This window comes from Pleurodeles waltl, chromosome 2_2 (assembly GCF_031143425.1).
Source record: "Pleurodeles waltl isolate 20211129_DDA chromosome 2_2, aPleWal1.hap1.20221129, whole genome shotgun sequence".
NCBI lineage: Eukaryota > Metazoa > Chordata > Amphibia > Caudata > Salamandridae > Pleurodeles > Pleurodeles waltl.
The window spans coordinates 454,402,163-454,421,957 of record NC_090439.1 but is presented as its reverse complement, the minus strand read 5'-3'; the positions used below and the strand labels follow the sequence as shown (position 1 = coordinate 454,421,957).

Genomic DNA, 19,795 nt, shown 5'->3' with positions numbered 1-19,795 from the left:
CTCTCCTTGTCTGAATTCTCTGTGGTAACATAAACTCTTACAGGACAATTCAATTCCGACAAGATTACGCAGCTAAATGACAACACCACTTTTGAAGGTCTGAGACATTGCCAGTTAGCACAATACATATGTTTCTCTATACGAGCGCTTTTTACCGAACACCACAAATGGGTGTATATATGTATATACTTGTGCACAAACGTATTCAATATTGTAATCAGTGACCTATTCCCATTAGCAATATGCAAACTTGTTCAACACCATGTTTCCATGTACGACTATGCGGTGCTAAATTACCACATATCATTATTATTTTTATCTAGTTCATTCTCCTTGGTTGATGCTAGCTCAGACCTAGGGAGCCCAATCTCTAATATGGGATGGTAAGCATCGCTATAATTTATCTTTTTTGAAAACTTTGTATATAATTATTTATTACTCACTGATTAAGGGTGGTTGTCACTATCATTGTTTGAAATTGTGTGTTTTTTCTGCGTTGTCCACCGGCACGAACTGTTTTGTGTCTTTTTGATTATACGCAGGGCGACTGTATTGACCAACTGACTTAGACATATTCTGTCTTCTACTCTGTAAGTGACTAGATGTGCACTTGGTTAATTTCTGACACATAGGAGAAGTAGTATAATAATTAAAGGCTTTTTTTCGTGGGTCCTGAAGAAGCGTCATAGGATCACTTTGTGACCAATCATAGACGCGAAACATGTTGACCATGTCGGATTAGGTAAACTACCTTCCCTAACTATAGAGTGTAATGGTACATTATTTCCAACAACACTCTTATATTACTGTTTTTAATCTTGGCCTGAACCCAATTCCTATCATATTAAAATAATGGCTCAGAGCTAATTTTACTAGTCTTGTCTCTTTTTCTACACTCTCCGCTCCTTATTCAGTTTCTTTCCCAGACCCCTGTTGTTAGCAATTTTACAATGGTTGAGTGCCACCCAGAATGCTGGGTAGCCCGACACACATTGCAGCACCAGTCTGGCGAGGAGCAAGCCCGATGATGATACCCGTCACCCAAGTGGGTGCTTGAGGGCTCTCCTAAACTCACTCAGTACTTAGTCGCTACTTCCAATCTTGATTGGTTGGCTTATATCTCTCTCTTCCTAGTGGAACAGTGCACTTATATGGATATTACAGGTACATTGTGGGAGATTGTGCACTGGACCAGAAAAATCTCCCTGTCCCCATATTTGTTTATAGAGTTTTCAGCCGATGACCTGGTTTCCTGCTTGGGGACCACCTTTTAATCAATATACGATCCGCTGTTCTGTGAATTCACTATTGTTTGTGTGAGGAGGAGGCCTGAGGGTCCAGTTCTCTCCTCCTCATGGACACCGAAAGTGGTGGCTTCTTCCACTATGTCTGGTGCCCCCCAAGTTACTGCCTTGCTTTCCACTGAAGTTCTCTTTGATACAGAAGCATTTTCTTCAAACTGAATGATAAGCACCGCATGCAGTTTGCGTCGCTGTAGTTGGGCGACAAACACAGATTGCAGACCTGATGGTGTTTGATCCCTGGATACTTAATGTGGCATCAAGGATTGGACTGGAACAGCGATCGTTTGATCACTAGTACTCATTCTCAGATACGATGTTGCATGTAGAAGAGACTGTGGCTCCCACCACCTCTTGATACCGATCCAGAAGAAAGGGTTTGGTGTTTCTCAACGACGAAATAGTACCAGTTGGGAATGAATAATGGAGAAACATGCGAGGACCATGCCAAGACTTTGAGCCTACTCCGTGCACGTACAAACCAAACGGCAACAAAACAAGAAACAAATCGAACCTGGAGTTGGTGCTCATGCCCAATATACATTCATCTTGAACACAAAGCTATCTTGCATCCCAAAGGTAAAGAAAATAGCTGAAGAAGTACATTCCCATCTGCACAATCTCAGGACAAATGACTACCTCATCTTACCTAACTAATTTAAAACTTCAGTTTAGGAAAGTGCCTCTTTTTGGCATGCTTACCCACACTTATTGCCTGGTTCCTGATGTGATTTAGACTGAAAGTGCACTGAGTTCCTGCCAATCAGGTCCCCAATGCCAAATCTCTTTCCCAAAATGGTACAGTTGTTTCCCCAACTGGCAAATCCTTTACCACCCTCTGTAAACCTCGAGTGAATGGTACCCATGGTACCTAGGGCCTGGGGTACTAAAGAGGGTCTGTAAGGGCTGCAGCACAAATTGTGCCACCCTTAGGTGACTCACCAAGCACATGATAGGCTGCCATTGTGGGCTGCGTGTCTTGGTGCAGACAAAAGTGAAAACCAGACCTGGCACACAGCGTGTGTGTCATGTCCCGTAACACTGAATGCAATATAGGTAAGTCACAACTACAGCAGGCCTTACAGCCCTAAGGCAGGGTGCATTATGTTATATGTGAGGGCATAGCTGCAAGAACAGATATGCCCCTGCTAGGTCTTTGTCGATTCCTAGACATGGTAAGTGGGCAGGGAAGCCATTATATATGCATGACAAACACAGACTGCAGACCTGATGGTGTTTGATCCCTGGATACTTAATGTGGCATCAAGGATTGGACTGGAACAGTGATCGTTTGCTCACCAGTACTCATTCTCAGATACGATGTTGCATGTAGACGAGACTGTGGCTCCCACCACCTCTTGATACCGATCCAGAAGAAAGGGTTCGGTGTTTCTCAACGATGAAATAGTACCAGTTGGGAATGAATAATGGAGAAACATGTGAGGACCATGCCAAGACAGTGAGCCTACTCCGTGCACGTACAAACCAAACGGCAACAAAACAAAAAACAAATCAAACCTGGAGTTGGTGCTCATGCCCAAAATACATTCAGAGGAGGAGTCACACTGTATCTTGTGACTCAAGATTTTTTTAAAGAAGAAAAACAGCTTGCAAATGTCTGAGCCCAACACTCGTTGGCAGGAATATTCTAAGCATGTGTAGCTACAGCCACACACATGCTATGAACGTGTGTGGGGTTGACTATATGCAGATGTACAAAGTCTAATGTGCAATTTATAGTTACCGTTGTGAGTGGGGTGGAATCATAACTTTGGAGAGGTAAAGCTTTGAGTGGGTCACTATGCCTCCTTTCCTTGCTAAACCATGGCAATAAATAGCACATGACTGCGGATCAGCACTACCGATTTATAACATGAGCTTTTCATTAGTAGGATTTATAAACAAATACACTTTATCAGGGCACCAGGTATTACATCTAATAAAACAGTCCAATGAGAGACAATCCAACTAAACAGGCCTTGTAAGGATAAGCCCAGTTATTTTCCTCTGTAGTGACTGTAAATATTTATCTGCAGCAACTTATGTTAGAATACAATATGGTAATAAAAGAGAACGTGGACTATTGCACTCAACTAATACATGTGTGAATGAAAGTTTATTAGTGAACAAGTTCCAAATAATGTTTTGGGACACATTTATTTTCATGGGATTGGCATAAATACAAACAGAGTCACACGGCACACACATGAAAAAACACACATTGATGTCTCCAAGCTGTAGGATGCGTTTAGTTAAACGTGAAGAGGTTATAATTACAGTTGAGATATGAATCGAATTGTTTTATGAGTGATAATCAATTTGGGATCTATAATACCACTAGAAGATTGTACAATTGTGGAGACAGTGTACAGAAAAGGGAGCATCCTGATGCACAGAAAAAGTCCATTTGTGCTCATGTTCTTTAATAATGTATAAAAATGTGAAAGAGGGCTGCCACCCTGTAGCATAACGGATGTTTTGAAGTAACTGTAAAATTTCAAACAACTTGAACAATTACATCTCACGTAAATACTTTTGGCTGGCAAAAGGGCAAATTAACTACTCTTTTTTCTTCATAAAAGAGTCTTTGGTTTCTTGGATTTTTTCTGTGATCCGATCCTTTGTTTCTTCCATTTTCCCACTGATCATGTCTCTTGTCTCTTCTATTTTCTCTGTAAAGAGTTCTTTTGTTTCCTCCATTTTGTCCTGTATGTAATCCTTGACTGGTGGTGGTGTGGACAAGTAGCCGTACTTTCGAAGGTACTTCACACTGATGGATGTTCCTCCAAGAGTGACTGCATATCTGGCAGGAGTTGAAATCTTTAAATGAAAAATACATCAATTAATGAACAAGTTAAGAAACTTCGCAATTGGAACAACTTCACTAAAATTGTTCTTGGCATATACATCTATCTCTATCACAGGAACAGAATATTTCTCAATGTGGAAATGTTTGAAAAACATGCTTAACACATGACAACAATAGCCAAATGACAATTAGAGCAACTAAGAAGGCAACTTTCAGTAAACATTCTTTTTAAGTATGGGATACTTTCAAGATGGATGAAAATGTCTTATATAGTTTTTTCTAATCGTTTGATTTTAAGACACCACATGGGATTTCGTAAAAGGTTCTACATTAGATAACATTTTTCTTAGGTAACAAAGCTTCTGCAAAAATCGAAGTGAATACCTCAAACACCACAGATCTCAAATATGGCACCCCAGAGGGCTCCTGCCTTGTGTCAACCTTATTCCTTGTTACACAGAGCCCCTCAGCCTCATTCTACAAGACTGATGTGTCAATATCCACTAATATGGTGATGACGCCCAGCTATGTCTGAAAACCTCCACAACTAAGGGGCATAGCCATCCTAAGAAAGTGTCTCACTTCTGAAAACTGGAATGAAACAAAATGGTCTCCTACTCAACCTTTAAGATACTGATTTTATACTGTTATTTAACTCAAAAACAAAATAAAAAAAAATAAAAAAAGACTCATCTATCCTAAATGCATTAAGAGGCATTCCTCCCACATGCCCCACCCTCTGCTAAATGTGTAAGATTAATTTTGAACGCAAAGCTATCTTGCATCCCAAAGGTAAAGAAAATAGCTGAAGAAGTACATTCCCATCTGCACAATCTCAGGAAAAATGACTACCTCATCTTACCCAACTAATTTAAAACTTCAGTTTAGGAAAGTGCCTCTTTTTGGCATGCTTACCCACACTTATTGCCTGGTTCCTGATGTTATTTAGACTGAAAGTGCACTGAGTTCCTGCCAATCAGGTCTCCAATGCCAAATCTCTTTCCCAAAATGGTACAGTTGTTTCCCCAACTGGCAAACCCTTTACCACCCTTTGTAAACCTCGAGTGAATGGTACCCATGGTACCTTGGGCCTGGGGTACTAAAGAGGGTCTGTAAGGGCTGCAGCACAAATTGTGCCACCCTTAGGTGACTCACCAAGCACATGACAGGCTGCCATTGCGGGCTGCGTGTCTTGGTGCAGACAAAAGTGAAAACTCGACCTGGCACACAGCTTGTGTGTCATGTCCCGTAACACTGAATGCAATACAGGTAAGTCACACCTACAGCAGGCCTTACAGCCCTAAGGCAGGGTGCATTATGTTATATGTGAGGGCATAGCTGCAAGAACAGATATGCCCCTGCTAGGTCTTTGTCGATTCCTAGACATGGTAAGTGGGCAGGGAAGCCATTATATATGCGTGTACTGGACACTGGTCAATACCAGTTCCCCAGCTACATCATGGCTTCACTGAAGATAGAGATGTCGGTTATCAAAAATCTCATATTGATAAACCCACACTGAAGCCATTGATGGATTTATCAATACATGCACCCAGAGGGCACCTAAAGGTGTCCCCCTGAAAACCCTACCAGCCTCTGGTGTGCTTGCTGACTAGTGTGAGCCAGCCTGCCAAAACCAGGCAAGAGTTTGACCCCTCCCCACCCCCACTACAGTGTAAGCCTTTGTCTCAGGTGGTCAGCTACAAAGCCTACTCTTAGAGAGGTTTTACACATCCCCACCCACAGGATGACCTGCAAAGCTGTTTTCCAAGACAGTGAGCTTCAAAGAAGTCCACCTCCCTTGGTATGCAGATCTGGCTTCCCTCACAAGGGAGATGCTGACCCCCCCCCCACCCTTGGTCACATTTGGCACCTGGACAGATGGGAATTTTAGTATTCAGAGAGGTGTGTCCACCCCTCAGGCCAGTCCCATACCTAAGGTGAGCTGCCTGATATGGGCACCACATTTCAGAATCTACCATCTTGTTGTTAGCAGATTTAGGAATTCTAGGACAGGGTTATGGCTACTTCCAAAGGAAGGGGTCATATGGGGCTGTATGACTACAGGGGTAAGTAGCCCATTGGCTACTATCTCACACTCCCTAAAAAGCCCCTGAATTCAGCGTTTAGGAGAGCCACTCGCACCAGAGAAGCAGAACCTAATGACTCAAGAAGGTCAAGGACACTGAAGAGCCGCGAAAGCAGAACAGGAGGGGAAAAAAAAGCAGCTGACCTGGTACCAACCACGCCGGCCTGTCGGCTTCCCTCGTCGAAATCTGCACCACAGTCGACTCTTCCTGCAGCTGTGACTCCAGAAACCCGGGATGTCTCCCTGCCTTCAAAAAAAGACTCAAGGCCTTCTGTAAACAGCAGGCCCGTTCTCCATCAAACCCAAAGAAAGGACTCTGGAGCACCCGGAACCACAAAACCAGACACCTGAAGCCACAACTAGACCTGTCACCTCTGGCCTGAGTTGAAGTGAACCATGGGTGCCAACAAGGTTCCCCAGTCATCTAGAGTCCAAGTCCATCGGGGTTTCACCCCACCTGAACTCCCAGACTATGCCTGCAGCCTCTGCATGCAGCCCCCTCTAACGCTACTGCTCCGGTAATGAAAACCCGTAATGTAAAGACACGTCTGCACCTGTCACCCCCTGAGCTGTGGCGACGAAAACCAAGGGTCCCTACCTGTGCCAGGGCATTGTGAGGCCTGAGCCCCTTTGTTGATTCAGCCTAACTGGTTACCTGGCCAGAACCTGCAGCCTATTTTTGCTGGAACCGATCTGAATTGAAACGCATTGGGCACCGATGTAGTTTTGCACCCTGTTGCCCTGTGCCACTGGTGGCATACTGCTGGTGTCGCCTTGGACATTGCCCACCACTCACCTTAACTCCTGGAGACTGGTCTTGTAAGTCGCTATACTCTACCTGTTGGCAGAACTTGATTTCCTCCCATAGGATAACATTGCAGAACTCAGAATTTGTGCAATGGTCACTTTTTTAAGTGAAAATAATTCCTATTTAAAAAACGTATTTACCTGGTTATTTTACTCTGATGCCTAAACATAAATAAAGATATCTGCTATTTTCATAATTTGGTGTGGATCTCCTTTGTGAGTTGTGTCTCTTATTTATTGATCATTGTGTGTATTGTGGAGGTCCTGCACTCCTCTGTGTTAAGCCTAAGGCTGCTCACCCACACCACCTACGAATAGAGCAGGCTGAGATGGCACAGCAAGACCCTGTCTGCTCACTGGGGAACCCCTGGACTCTTTACACAACATATCTAATTATTGACATACCACATAAAGAGCCAGCTTCCTACATTCAGTACATGCACTTGTGATCTCCAGACTGGATTTAGGGATTCCTTTTCTAGCTGACGTCTTACATCCTTGGACTTGCACAAAGCAATCCTTTACTCCACAGCCAGACTGGTCCACTCTGCAAAAATATATGACCACATCACCCTCATTCTTTAAGTCCTCCACTGGCCCACTACTGCTGCAAGAATACAAATCATGGCTGCTCTCTATGTTACTGACCTAGACAACGTCTTTGGAGTGTCAAGAGGACTACATAGTCAATATTCAATACTACTGGAATTCAGAACCTCAGGTTATGAAAATACATTATTCTGTGGAGCAGCTAAAACTATGTGAAACCATCACCACCCTAAATTAAGAAATTTGTCTCAAATTACCTCATTTGGAAAACCACACAAAGCTTACCTTTTCAACAATTCCTAAACTTACATTTCTATGATGTTCCAGAAATCATATGTAATATTTCCTACTAATTGCACAGGTCTTAAACATCTAGATAAATGATTGAGCAATGTCCTAGGTCTAACTGAAATTTTGTTAGCTCCTGCAGAGTAAAAGGAGGAGCTGTGTGAAACATAAATGTAGGGTAAAGTCCTTCAGACAACAAGGCCTGAAACTTTCTTATTCTTCAGGCACAAGTGATTGTTACAAAAAAAGGTAGTCTTTGGTGTTAGAAAATCTGTGTCACAGGAGATCAAGGACTCAAATTGCCTATACATGGGTAAAGCTAAAACTAATTTCCACAGAGGTTTAATATCCTTCATCGGAAGATGAAGATTTAGGTGACCACTGGACTGGCACTTCAATGCATCATTTGGTAAGAAACATACTTAAGGTAGAGAATGAAAGGAAAATAATAGAAACATCATTGAAAATGCTTTAACACTATTAAAATGCATGTACATGGCACCAAGACACAATTTCTGCAATGTACTTAAAAACTAATTTGGAGATTCTTTCTGCCTACACACACAATAGCTTTATGTTTTTGTGTACAGCATCAATGGGCATATGCTGGGTTATCAGGTATATGCTTCTGAAGCCCAGCAAGGGAAGAAAGAGGTGAAAAGTAGGCCCTCACTGTGGAGATAAAAAACAATTGGAACCTAGAAATGTGTTCATTGAGGGCATAATGCCTGCTGCAAACCATGTGCATTGAGGCAAACAGGGGGCAATCCAAATTCATCCATCGCACAAAGCCAGGCACTTCAGACGAATGCAGTGAACAAGTTGAAATGCATAGTGAGATTTGACAGCCAATCCTTGATGACAGCATCTCCTAAGAACCTCTGTCTCAATCCCTGAAACAAGGCAAACTCTAAGGCAAATTGGCTCATCCGTGGAGAACTTCTTGACTGTTCACCAACTGTGAAGCAGGTCACACTGCTGAGAAATCCCACTTCCACACTTCTATTTGAAAACAGACGGCTCTCAACTGCAAAGAGGTTGTCATCCAAATACCAGTCCCAACCCGAATAACCAGAATGCACACAGTACAGGATCATCCTGGAGTGATATTGTTCTTTAGTATATGAATAGAAACACAGACCTAAAAGTGGGGCCCCAAGCTGTTGATTTACAGATCTCTTTTCTACAAATCCCATAGTAGGATCCCCATCTTTACTGGGAGGGGTCCATGGTCAGGGTAACAAAAACAGCTGGGGCTTGAAAGAGATCCTCTTATGGCAGATTGGATTCTAGAACCCACCAAGGAAAAGAATGTAACTCTTGCCTGAAAATTGAAATCTTTGTAGAACATAGATTAACCAACCATGTCCAGTTCTCTGCAACACGGTCCTGCAGAACACCTATCTTAAGTCTTGAAAAGGGGACTATCTGAATGTATGAAATGCTGGACTGTATAGCATCTAAAAACAGCACATCAAAGTCCCAAGTGAAGAGCGCTATGTGTACCGAGGCCCTGTAAATCAAATGCTACTAGTGGGCCTGCAGCACTGACTGTGCCACCCACATGAGTAGCCCTCTAAACATGTCTCAGACCTGCCACCGAAGTGTCTGAGGGTGCAGCTTTAAATTGCCATTTCAATCTGTCAAGGGCATCCACTTGCCAGGCCCAAACCTTCCCTTTTAAATCCTCAAATTACCCCCTAAGGTAGGCCAAAGGCATTCCCATGAACAATGTACTGGTTAGTTAAAAGGTAGGACGTGTAATGGTGTGTTTTACATGTCCTGATACTGAAGTACTGCTAAATTCGTTTTTCACTATTGCAAGGACTATCGCTCCCATAGGGTAACATGGTGATTGCCTTGAAATATCTTTCAAGTGTAATTTCCCATTTGGAGCAGATCAAGATAGGGGGGTTTGGGGTCTTCAAACTCACAGTTTAATAATAATCTTTTAGTGAAGTTGGTTTCCGAATTGGGAGTTTGAAAATGCCACTTTTAGAAAGTGGGCATTTTCTTGCTTAACCATCTGTTCCATGGCATGTCTGCTGAATACACATCTGGGTCAGAATGACAGCTGGGCTGTTTGTGCATTCACTCTAGGCAGCCACACAAAGGAAGCTGAGGTGTGCGCTGCATATCCTGAAGACCCATCACCAGGCTGATGGTCTTTGTGAGCTAGAGTGGTGGGAGGAGCTGACAGTTGCACCTGAATATGGCTGTGCCTATCCTTACACCAAGCAGTCACCAAACCCCTGGAGTGTATCTGGGGCCAGGACGGGGAAAGGAAGATTTTTGTGCACTACTAAGACTTCTCTTTAAAGTTTGACTACTTGAAAGAGAGAAATGGGTATAAGTACTGGACCTCTGACACTACATAGTTAGAACACTTCTGGACTTAGCACATTCTGCCACAAAGAAGAGTTGGATGCTGTAGGAGGGACTGCCACTCTGCCTGTTGCTATGTTGTTCTGGCCTGCTGCTTGTGTCCTGGGAGTGAAAGGACTGGACTTGGCTTTCTACACATTCCTGTTCAAGGTTCTCCAAGGACTTGAACTGAGCCTGGCTTCTGTTAAGAAGTCTTAGGGACATCAAAGACTTCATATGCCAGCACCTGGGCTCTTCTGTGGAGAGTCCTGACGTGCCAAGTGGTGCCAACTCCAGTCCCTGAGCCCTTGGAAGTGCAAGCTGGAGACCTGAATGAGAAAATCCCACACCATGGCTGAAAAATGGACGCAACACCTGCATAAACGACGCAGCAACTGTCTTGTGGTTAAAAAATTGACGCAGCACATGCAGAATTGACGCAGCACCCATTTCACCATGGCTTCATCATCACAGAACGTCTGGGTCTCCATGCATTGTCCCTGGGTGTCGATTTCTCTTCAACCAAGCACTGCAGTAAGGAATAGAGGCTGCGTGTCCAGAAATCAAGACATCACCTTTCCTCCAAGGAAAGAAACACCACCACCTCCCATGTGCAATAAGGAACAAACGCATTGCTTTTTCGGTGTCTCATCTCCCCTGTGGCCAGCATCATCTTTGTTTTTGATGCATGCAGAGTATTTTCTGCTAAAAAGATACAACCATTGATTTTTATGGACTAAGACTCATTTAAACCATTAAAAAAGGACATCTTCACTTATGAATGTTGGAGTTTTGTCATTTTGGTCTTATTTTACTCAGATTAATATTGGCTATTTGTCTAAACTGGTGTGGAGTATGTTTGTAGGGTTTTCACTGTGTTACTGTGTGTGTGTATACAAATACTTTACATATTGCTTCAGAGATAAGCCTGACTGCTTGAGCCAAGCTACCGTTGAGAGCAGGGGTTATCTTAGTTGTGTGGCTCTCTTACCCCGACTTGAGTGAGGTCCCTTCTTGGACAGGGTGCAAATCCACTGCCAACTAGACCCCATTTCTAACAATAATCCAGTTGGCAAAATTATCCGCTGACTGCTTTAAAGGTATTCTCTCGGTCGGAGGAATTAACCCCTTCTGAGGTGGAAAGGTTGAACACACTGGAATTCTATAAACCATATCTCCGATATGAGACTTTTCCTGTTTGATGGAATAATAGACTGAAGACATTCTTTCAGACCAGGGGAAGATTATCTTTCCAAATGTCTGGAAAGTAACACTGTAGTTGTCAACTGTCTAAATATAGGTAAAGATGAATCCCTTTCAGATAAAAAAAATGGGCCTAAACCACATATAAAACCTTTTGTAATACTCAGGGAGTAGTTTTGGCTAAAATGTGACATGTATTGAGTATGCTAATATTTAAACCTCACATAGTAGTATTGTTGATTTTTGTCATGTGAAGTATGCATCATAGAGATCTACCACAGTTATCCAGTCATCATCTGCCTCCATTATCTGAGTTAATGTGGCTTTAAGGAACAGAGCTATCAAGGGAATGTGGTTTAGAACATCATACTAGTATGATAGCCCTAGACTTCTTGGGTACAATTAAGTACCTGGGATAAAATTACATATACTCTTTTTCTGGGACTGACTAAATTGCTCTAAAAATAATTTGCAACACCTCCTAACAGTTCTTATGAGGCAATCTTAAAGTTGGGAGCACATGACGGCCGGCTGAAGGAAAATTCACAGTATGACCTTCTGACCAGATGACATCACAGGCCTAGAGAGATCTTTGCACATTGGTAGCAAACATATGACAGTGTTCCTCTTTCAGGAGGGTCTGGGCTTCAAAATCATAATGGGTGTTTCTTGCATCTTTCATAGGAAGTCAGGTTGACTTCTTGGAGGAGTCTTTGGAAACAGCAAAAGACGACACACCAAAGTATTGCTTGGAATTAAACCTATGCTTATTGACCAATGCTTTTTTTTGGCAACTGTCCAGACTTAGAGTGTAAAAGTCTGTATCGGTTAGAAAATCAGTAAGCTCAAAGATCAGGCTGTAAGCAGGCCCTTCTAGCTATTTTCTAGCCCATCATCTGTTCTAGGAGAACAAAAAGTTGTCTCATCAATGTTCATCCACGATATTCAAGGTAAAGTGATATATTTGACAGAAGACACAAACACATACATGAATATTTAAGCTGCTCTCTTGATAGCCCTGGTTTTGCACGATACGGATGTTTATTCATCTGACATTACTAGGAGGCTCAACCTTTACCCTCCGGCGGCCAGAAGAGCTATCCTTTTGCTGCATTCTGAGAAAGATATTACATTTTTTTTTTTTTAATGTCTCTAATTTAGGATATTGTAAGCAGTCATCACCAATTGTTGCACTGATCTGGTGAAGCACATGGTAATATAGATTTACAGCCCGCACCTAACAGGTTCTGAATAAGAGTATGTGTCATTAAGCAATCTGTCTCAAGTGTTACTACAATTTGAAAAGTAACCAAAAAGCAATGTGTGGGCTTAAGGATGTTTAAAAATGTTAGTGAAGTGAAAATATTACTCAGTTCTTGTGATCTGAGCGGGCAGAAGTGTAGAGTTCTTCTTGGTCAGTAGGCTGCAACGCTCACAGTTTTGTGTTTATTCAGCCACCACTTGGCGTTGCACAGATGAAACATCCGTGCTTGGGCATAAAGAGCAACCTGAGGGTAGTGAGGGACTACTGGGCCTCAGGCATTGGGATCTGGGTAGTTTGCCGTTGATGTTCCAAGATTCTTCTTTCTACGGTATGCATACTGCACCAAATAGAACCTTTACAGCACTTGACTCTGTGGAAGCAACGGTGAGCCGTCACTGACTGACCGTCTGACTTCAACAACCATACAAATGCATAGTAACTGAGTGCCCAACTCCGTGCATTTCTTAGAAAAGTAATTTAATACTACACACTTAAAACGAAATACCCCACTAGCAATATTAGCAGGTACAATACAGTTTACTGGTGCTCTAGATTCGGTGCCTTGGTCTGCCCTTTACCAGGGCGTCCATCCTTTTGTTAGGTTAGTGTGGCTGTATGGCAAGAATTAAGACTCAGGTGCAGATTTCCCCAGTTTAGTTATGATAGTGCTCAGTTCAGTAGAGTCCTTTTAAAATAGTCTCACCACAAAGCATTTCATTGTGGAATCTCTTTGGCTGCTAAAGAAACGGGCCAAGTGTACTTCCCCTCGCTTCAGTTTCTCGAAGATGAACTGTCTGCAGAAGCCCTCAATCAGGGTAAACCACTGCAGGGTTTGGTAGTAAGAGCTTCCACCTCAAGTCCTCTGCTTTGGTGGATCAGCAGCAGGCGTTAGACAGCACAGTTCTTAGTTACGGTAGAGACATCAGCCGGCGTCATTCTCATTCCACAGCTGTAAGGTTGGCTGCTGAACCCCAATTCAGAGAGACCGCACCCACAAATGTGGCTCACAGACCGCTACCCAGCGTGTTCCTTCTTATGGCCTGTCAGAACTGGGGCCCTGCTGCTGAAACTTACTGGACAGTAAAAACGTCCTGCAATGTTGGCAGGGTCCTCTCTCTCAGCAACCAGGCTGTGTTTTAGGCACTTCATGTTGAGGAACAGCTTCTGTCATAAAGGAAGACATTAAGTGATGTCCCCTCACCGCTAGAAACCTGTCTGTCAGCAGACCGCAGCCCTGGCTGCATACCAGTCCTCCGAGTACTCTGTAGAGTACTGCCTTCCTTGGTCAAAGAGAACTTAGGACTTGAACAAGTGGGCTAGTTGCTCAGTTTTATACAGTCAAAGCACCTAAAGGTGTGGATCTACTGTTTGCAATTTCAGAACTGGATTGACCTGTACTCCTTTCAAATGCCCTAACCAGGCTGGCGTTTGTGTGGAGTGATGCTCTCCACAAAATTAAGAATCTCCAGCCGGGAAGCACACACAAAAAATGTACAAAGAGATGCGAGCTTTCTGCACCAGCTTATCAACACAGCTACACTGAACAGTGATGAGGGCAAACCCAAAGGGTGACATGGCAAGCAAAATAATGATGGATTAAACCCAGATCTGTGTCTGGGGGTGAGTATTTGAAAAGCTTCAACACTCCGTCCATCATTTTATTTTGTGATCTCACGTAAAGGGTTCCTTTTACCCGGAACAAAAGACTGCAATTCCACCCTTCACATCCACCATTTAACAAATGGCTGTGCTACATAAAGACTGTTTACTCTGGCTCACTCATACACGCAAAACATATGCCTCACAGGCCAAAAAAGACACAAAATTTGGTATGTTATCTCAAGAATTTGGGTTAGCACAGAGCAGTTGAACTTTACACAAGTGGGCCAGTAGGCCTCCACTCAAGTAACAGATAAAAAAAAGCTCTGGTCACACATATGGATTAATGAAAGATGGCATACTGCCACCACCACTCTACATAGAGAGTGGTCATTTGTCTGTCAAATAATGGTGTACTTGGTATACCTCCAGATCACAGGATGGGTTCAGAACCTCACTCATGTAGAGGGATATGACTAGGCATACACACACACACACACACATACATACACACACTCTTGCTCTAGATTAGGAGGAGGGTAGGGCCAAAATAATTACAAAAAAAACAAGAAATGAGATACTTTCAGTTGGGCACTCAGGGCAGGGAAACAAGACTGCACAAAGCAGAGGAAAGCCCTTATCCAAAAGGCGCCCATCTCAAACAGAACTTACCACAACCATGCTCTGCAATTAAAGAAGTCTGGTTGTCCGATCTGCAAAGCTGGCAGGAAAGACCATTTGCATTTCCGTGGATCATTACGATTCTGTGCTCCTTTGTGAAATCTCAAACTTGTAGCAAGATAGACCACCTCAGCAACTTGGATTTTTTGCCATTCTTTGCCATCTGCCACCTGAGAGGATTGTGATCTGGCTGGACCACAGACTTAGTGCCAAACACTTATGGCCGAAACCTTCTCAAAGTCCACAATTTGGCAAACCTTTATTCTTAATAGTTCCAAGTTCTGCCCTGTGGACAGTCATCTATGACTAACAAAGACTGACAAGGTGCTCTCAGCATAGTCCTGAGTTGAGGGAGTACTGTTCCAACTCCCGCAGCCATCTGCACTACAAAGTGTTCTTCAGCTCACTCCTCTGTCCAAACCCTTTTTGCAGACTGCTTCTTAGATTTCAAAGCGGTCAATGGAGTCACTATGGTAAAATAGTTAGCTATGAAGTTCCTGTGGTGAGTCGAAAAAAGGCTCTCGCTTATGTCTGGGTAGTGGGAACGTCCACTCAGACAATTACTAAATCTCAGATCTTTCAGTTACCCCGCTGAACTGCATCTCCTGGCACTTGGTTGCCTTCATTGTCAGCCTTGCACCGTGTATCCTTACCAACATCTTTTCTAGATGCTTCATGAGATCATTTTCAACCCAAATGACTTTCCCTTAAACTAGAATAACACCTCTGATGTAGAAATTGTGTTTTTTCTCCTGGGTTCGAGGCACTATAGTAACCTGTGAGTAGCCACTGGTCAGACTAGAGGTACTCAAGAACTTTGTAGCACCCAGCCAGTCCACAAGCTCACCAGCTATGGGCACTGGATGTGCATCTCTCTATTTTCTTTGTTTGTGTGATCCACACAAAAGGCACATCTAAGGAACTTTGCTGGGCTTCAACACCACATGGCTGGCTCAAGGCTGATATCTCTCTGTCACTTCCAAGTCCAGCATCTTGGCCACTTTTGCCTTAATGCATTACTGGACTTGGTGAGACATGATAAATATTTCTTTTGGCCTTTGTATCCTATTGCACAGAATCAATAAACAACAAGGATAAAAAAAGAAATATGCACCCAAAATAGATTACTGGTTTGGAGAGAGCCAAACCTCTCCGTGGTCTATTTTGTGCTTCTTTTTAAAAAAGGAAGTGAACCCTCAGCCACCAACCATGCATCATCATCGGGCTGCTCCTCATTCGGACCCAATTTCTTATTGAAGGGATGGGCCTCAATGTTGTAGGAGTTTGTTTATGGACAGCTTTTGAGACTGTGTTGGGATCCCAAAAAATGCAGGTTAAAATTGCCAATAGATGCCCCAAAATCTTTTTTTAATGAGGATATCTACGGTAATTTTAAAATTAATCACAATAGGTACACACATTACACCTGCCACATGAATAGTGACCCGTCTCTAGTGGGATTACCCACAGTATAGAATTAGCCTTGCTTTTTGGTAGCTAATGGATTATCGTTTAAAAATGATTCTTGCAGGTTCCTTCCAAGTTTCAAGGAAAGAATTTAAAGGTAAAATGGGAGGCTGCCAACTGTTACAATTTGTATAAATATTTTCCAGTGTTTTGTAATAATATTCTTTACTTGGTTAAAGCACGGTGCAAAGTGGTGACAAGTCATTTTTTTTTTTTTTTTTTTTTTTTTTTTACTTTGGTTGTCTAATACCAGTCTCCAAAACAGCCTCACCATTATTGATGGATGCACTTTTATTGACTTTTCTCATATCTTTTTTAATATTTGCAGGACTTTTTCAGTTAACCTGTGTCAATCTCAAACACAGACTGGTATGAACCCTGTAGTCTACAGGATAAGATGGAAAAATCATCCCAGAGCATCTTCACTACACTCTTTCTGAACTCAGGAGCAACTGTTCTTCTTCCACAGATCCATCTATAATGTTACTATGCTGCAAGTGAGAATGAGATGCACTGTCTTCGTCAACTTCAGCTGCCAGTCATAATGTTCACAGTGTCAAATCTCCATAGGTGAAGCTTAAGCAGTACACATTAGCCTCCTCCTGGACTCCCATGTGGTGCCCCTGTTCACAAAAAAGTTCACATCAGGCACTTTCTGCACTACCTTGTATGGCCATACCACTCATTCTCCAAAGCTGTGAGCCCAATGGGCCTCAGCCCCTACACATCCTAACCTGTCTGGTACCTAGTCAGTATCTCTTTTTGATCACATCATACCTTCAGCAGCTCCGTGCTTGATCCATGTATTGCACTATCAACCTTCCAGAGACAAACGCATAGTCATCAACATACTTTTTAAGGTACTTGGAAATCGCTTCCTACCCTTATCTGATCTAAGCTGTGTAGGCAACGTATGGGGTGCCAAAACAGACTAACCCATTTCCGCCTGTGGATTTTCCCTGCAAGTGAATAACCATCATGGAAGGCGAAGGTTCCATTTCCTTCTGATATTCTCTGGTAGAGTTCCCACTGTACTCTTAAGGGTCTTGTTAAACTACTCCACTAACACAGGCTTGTGAATTGTAAACAATGGAAAAGTGGTATCTCAAACTAGTATACCCCCACATCTTTCGCATATAAGAGGGGATGTAAGTGGTTTCTCGGCATGAAAGCACAGCCTCTGGAAATCTAGCCCTTAACTAGAACCCCACCCCTTTGTTGACCTTCTCCCAGTCATAATTTTGAAGTTCTAAAAGTGTAAGGCACTCAACATGCAAATTGGGGCAGTCCTCCTTCAGCTTGCATCCCCTGCAGCTCTGGCAATGACCTAGATTCTTGGTCAATTTGGGTATTTCATCCTTCTCTCAGTCTGCAGCAAGGCACAGGATACCCTGGCCAGTGCCTTTACAGAGTCTGACCTGATAATTTACTATACTGTTCTGGTGTAGGCAAATCTGTAACAGTCTCCTCCTCCTGAGACTAACTTGCTGTCTATGCTCTGGTCATCACAACTAACAAGGTCCAAGCTATGTATGCTCCCTGTTAATAAACCAGGGTCAATTAAATCACTGCTCACAAAAAATCCTGTATCTTGCTTCTCTTTCACCGCTACATCAACCATAGCTTACTGGCTAGTGATTTCTACCTCAGCTCAGGTCAGGTAATCTGATACTAGATGCCCTCTCCACTGGCTACTAAGCCTTTGGCTTGGGACACTTCTTCTCAACCATAGTTCTATAGACTTCTGTACCTCTCAGGCAGGAACCACCCTTCGATTTATGCTAGCTTCCAATACAAACCCTATTGTTTTTGGGTGAATGTACTTCAAGGTTGCTAGGCCCCGCTATCAAATATCCATAATCATTAGGATATGGTCCATTCCGCTACAGGCAACAAACTAGTAAATGAAACAATTTGTCAAAAAGTTGCTAGAATTACTTGATGCTTCTTAGGAAATTTCAATCACCTCTATAGGAAGCTCACACAGTCATCTCGGCCAGTGGCATAACTGGTTCATGACAAGTCTACAACAACATCCTTTTAACAGAGCTGGCAAATATATAAATAAACATGCTTCAAAAACTTCAGAACTCAATTTTCAAGGCTTCCAGTCCCGCAAAGAATGCACCTACTACCTGTAGGAAAAGAGTTTAAGCTAACACCCCCCAACTCATAAGCTCATCTGGTCTTTGAGGCCAGGGTTGCTGTATAAAAAAAATTAAAAAATCATTTTTTTAAAGCCGCGGACTGCTTGCAGTGAATGGAACCAAATTCCAGACCAGTCTGCCGTAGGAGATAAAAATAGAGGAAAATGTGTTAATTTGAAAAAAACCAAAAACATAATAAATAAATAAAATAAAAACTGTTGGTTCCCAAATTAACTTGCTTTGCAAGAGAGTTTCATTGACAAAACAATTAGATACTATATGGTGAAATATAAGAATACATTGCAGGCTATGTACATTCTGGCCGACTGAAATTTGAGCATAGCAAGAATAAGAAGATTTTTATAAAATAGTTTTTAAAAAAACAATAAAAAAAAGAACAAAACAAAAAAAAACACAAGTTGAAGAGTTCAACTACCATACTTTAATTCTCACTGCATCATTAAAACACATATGTATATAATACACACACACTGAGGTTATATTGCACTGTCTTTTTCTCTGGTAACCATTTCCCTGCAGCTCACACTAGCTACTAGATACATATTTGTACAATAGGAACAAAGTTTTGGGTATGTCATTCATGTATGTAAGCACAAGGATAAAAGGTAAATTTGTAGAGTGTTTTTCTCCTCAGAATGGCCTTGCGTTTCACTAAAATGTCCCCTCATGTACTACCCAATAGGATGTGCATCACTGCTACCACTACTAGACTGTGAAATGCACTGTTATAAATACAAAAACAAGTACTGCTACAATTACACAGAGCGCCCCACACCATTTAATTTTCTTCAATTTGAGGATCACAAAGTGAGATTCATGGAACAAGTGCTAGATTTGCATACCTTATATAAAGCGTAAGCAGTCAATGCATTTCCACCCTGAGACTTTTTCAGAATTCCGACAATGCTTTCCGGAAGTCCAATGAATTCCAGAAAAGGAACCACATTCACTCCCCTGAAAGAAAGAGGCTAGATTTTCAACATCAAATGAATACAAACCAAAACACAAACATTTTTTAGACCTGAATAATCCACCATTCTAAAACAGGTGCAAGCAGAAGAGAACCAATATACAGAAACGTGCTCTGACAAAAAGTTAACAGTTTTTCCTCAAGCTAATGATGCATTTGTTAGGGCCCACAGAAACATTCACGAGCACAGCTGTTGGGGGAGCAACAGTCTGCCAAACTTCTCTGTCCAGGCAGAA

The 19,795-nt window shown here is 42.4% G+C and overlaps 1 protein-coding gene across 2 annotated transcripts in view; it reads right to left on the bottom strand.

The window, feature by feature from the left end:
- Nucleotides 1-3,390: 3,390 nt before the first annotated feature.
- Nucleotides 3,391-19,795, bottom strand: part of FAM210A (family with sequence similarity 210 member A) — an 80,587-nt gene continuing 64,182 nt past the window's right edge. For both annotated transcript variants that reach the window (XM_069219920.1, XM_069219919.1), the window contains 2 exons: nt 19,432-19,543; nt 3,391-4,121 (listed from right to left, as the gene is read on the bottom strand). In XM_069219920.1, coding sequence (XP_069076021.1) covers nt 3,861-4,121; nt 19,432-19,543 — 373 coding nt within the window. In that variant the 3' untranslated portion in view covers nt 3,391-3,860. The remainder of the gene's footprint in view (nt 4,122-19,431; nt 19,544-19,795) is intronic.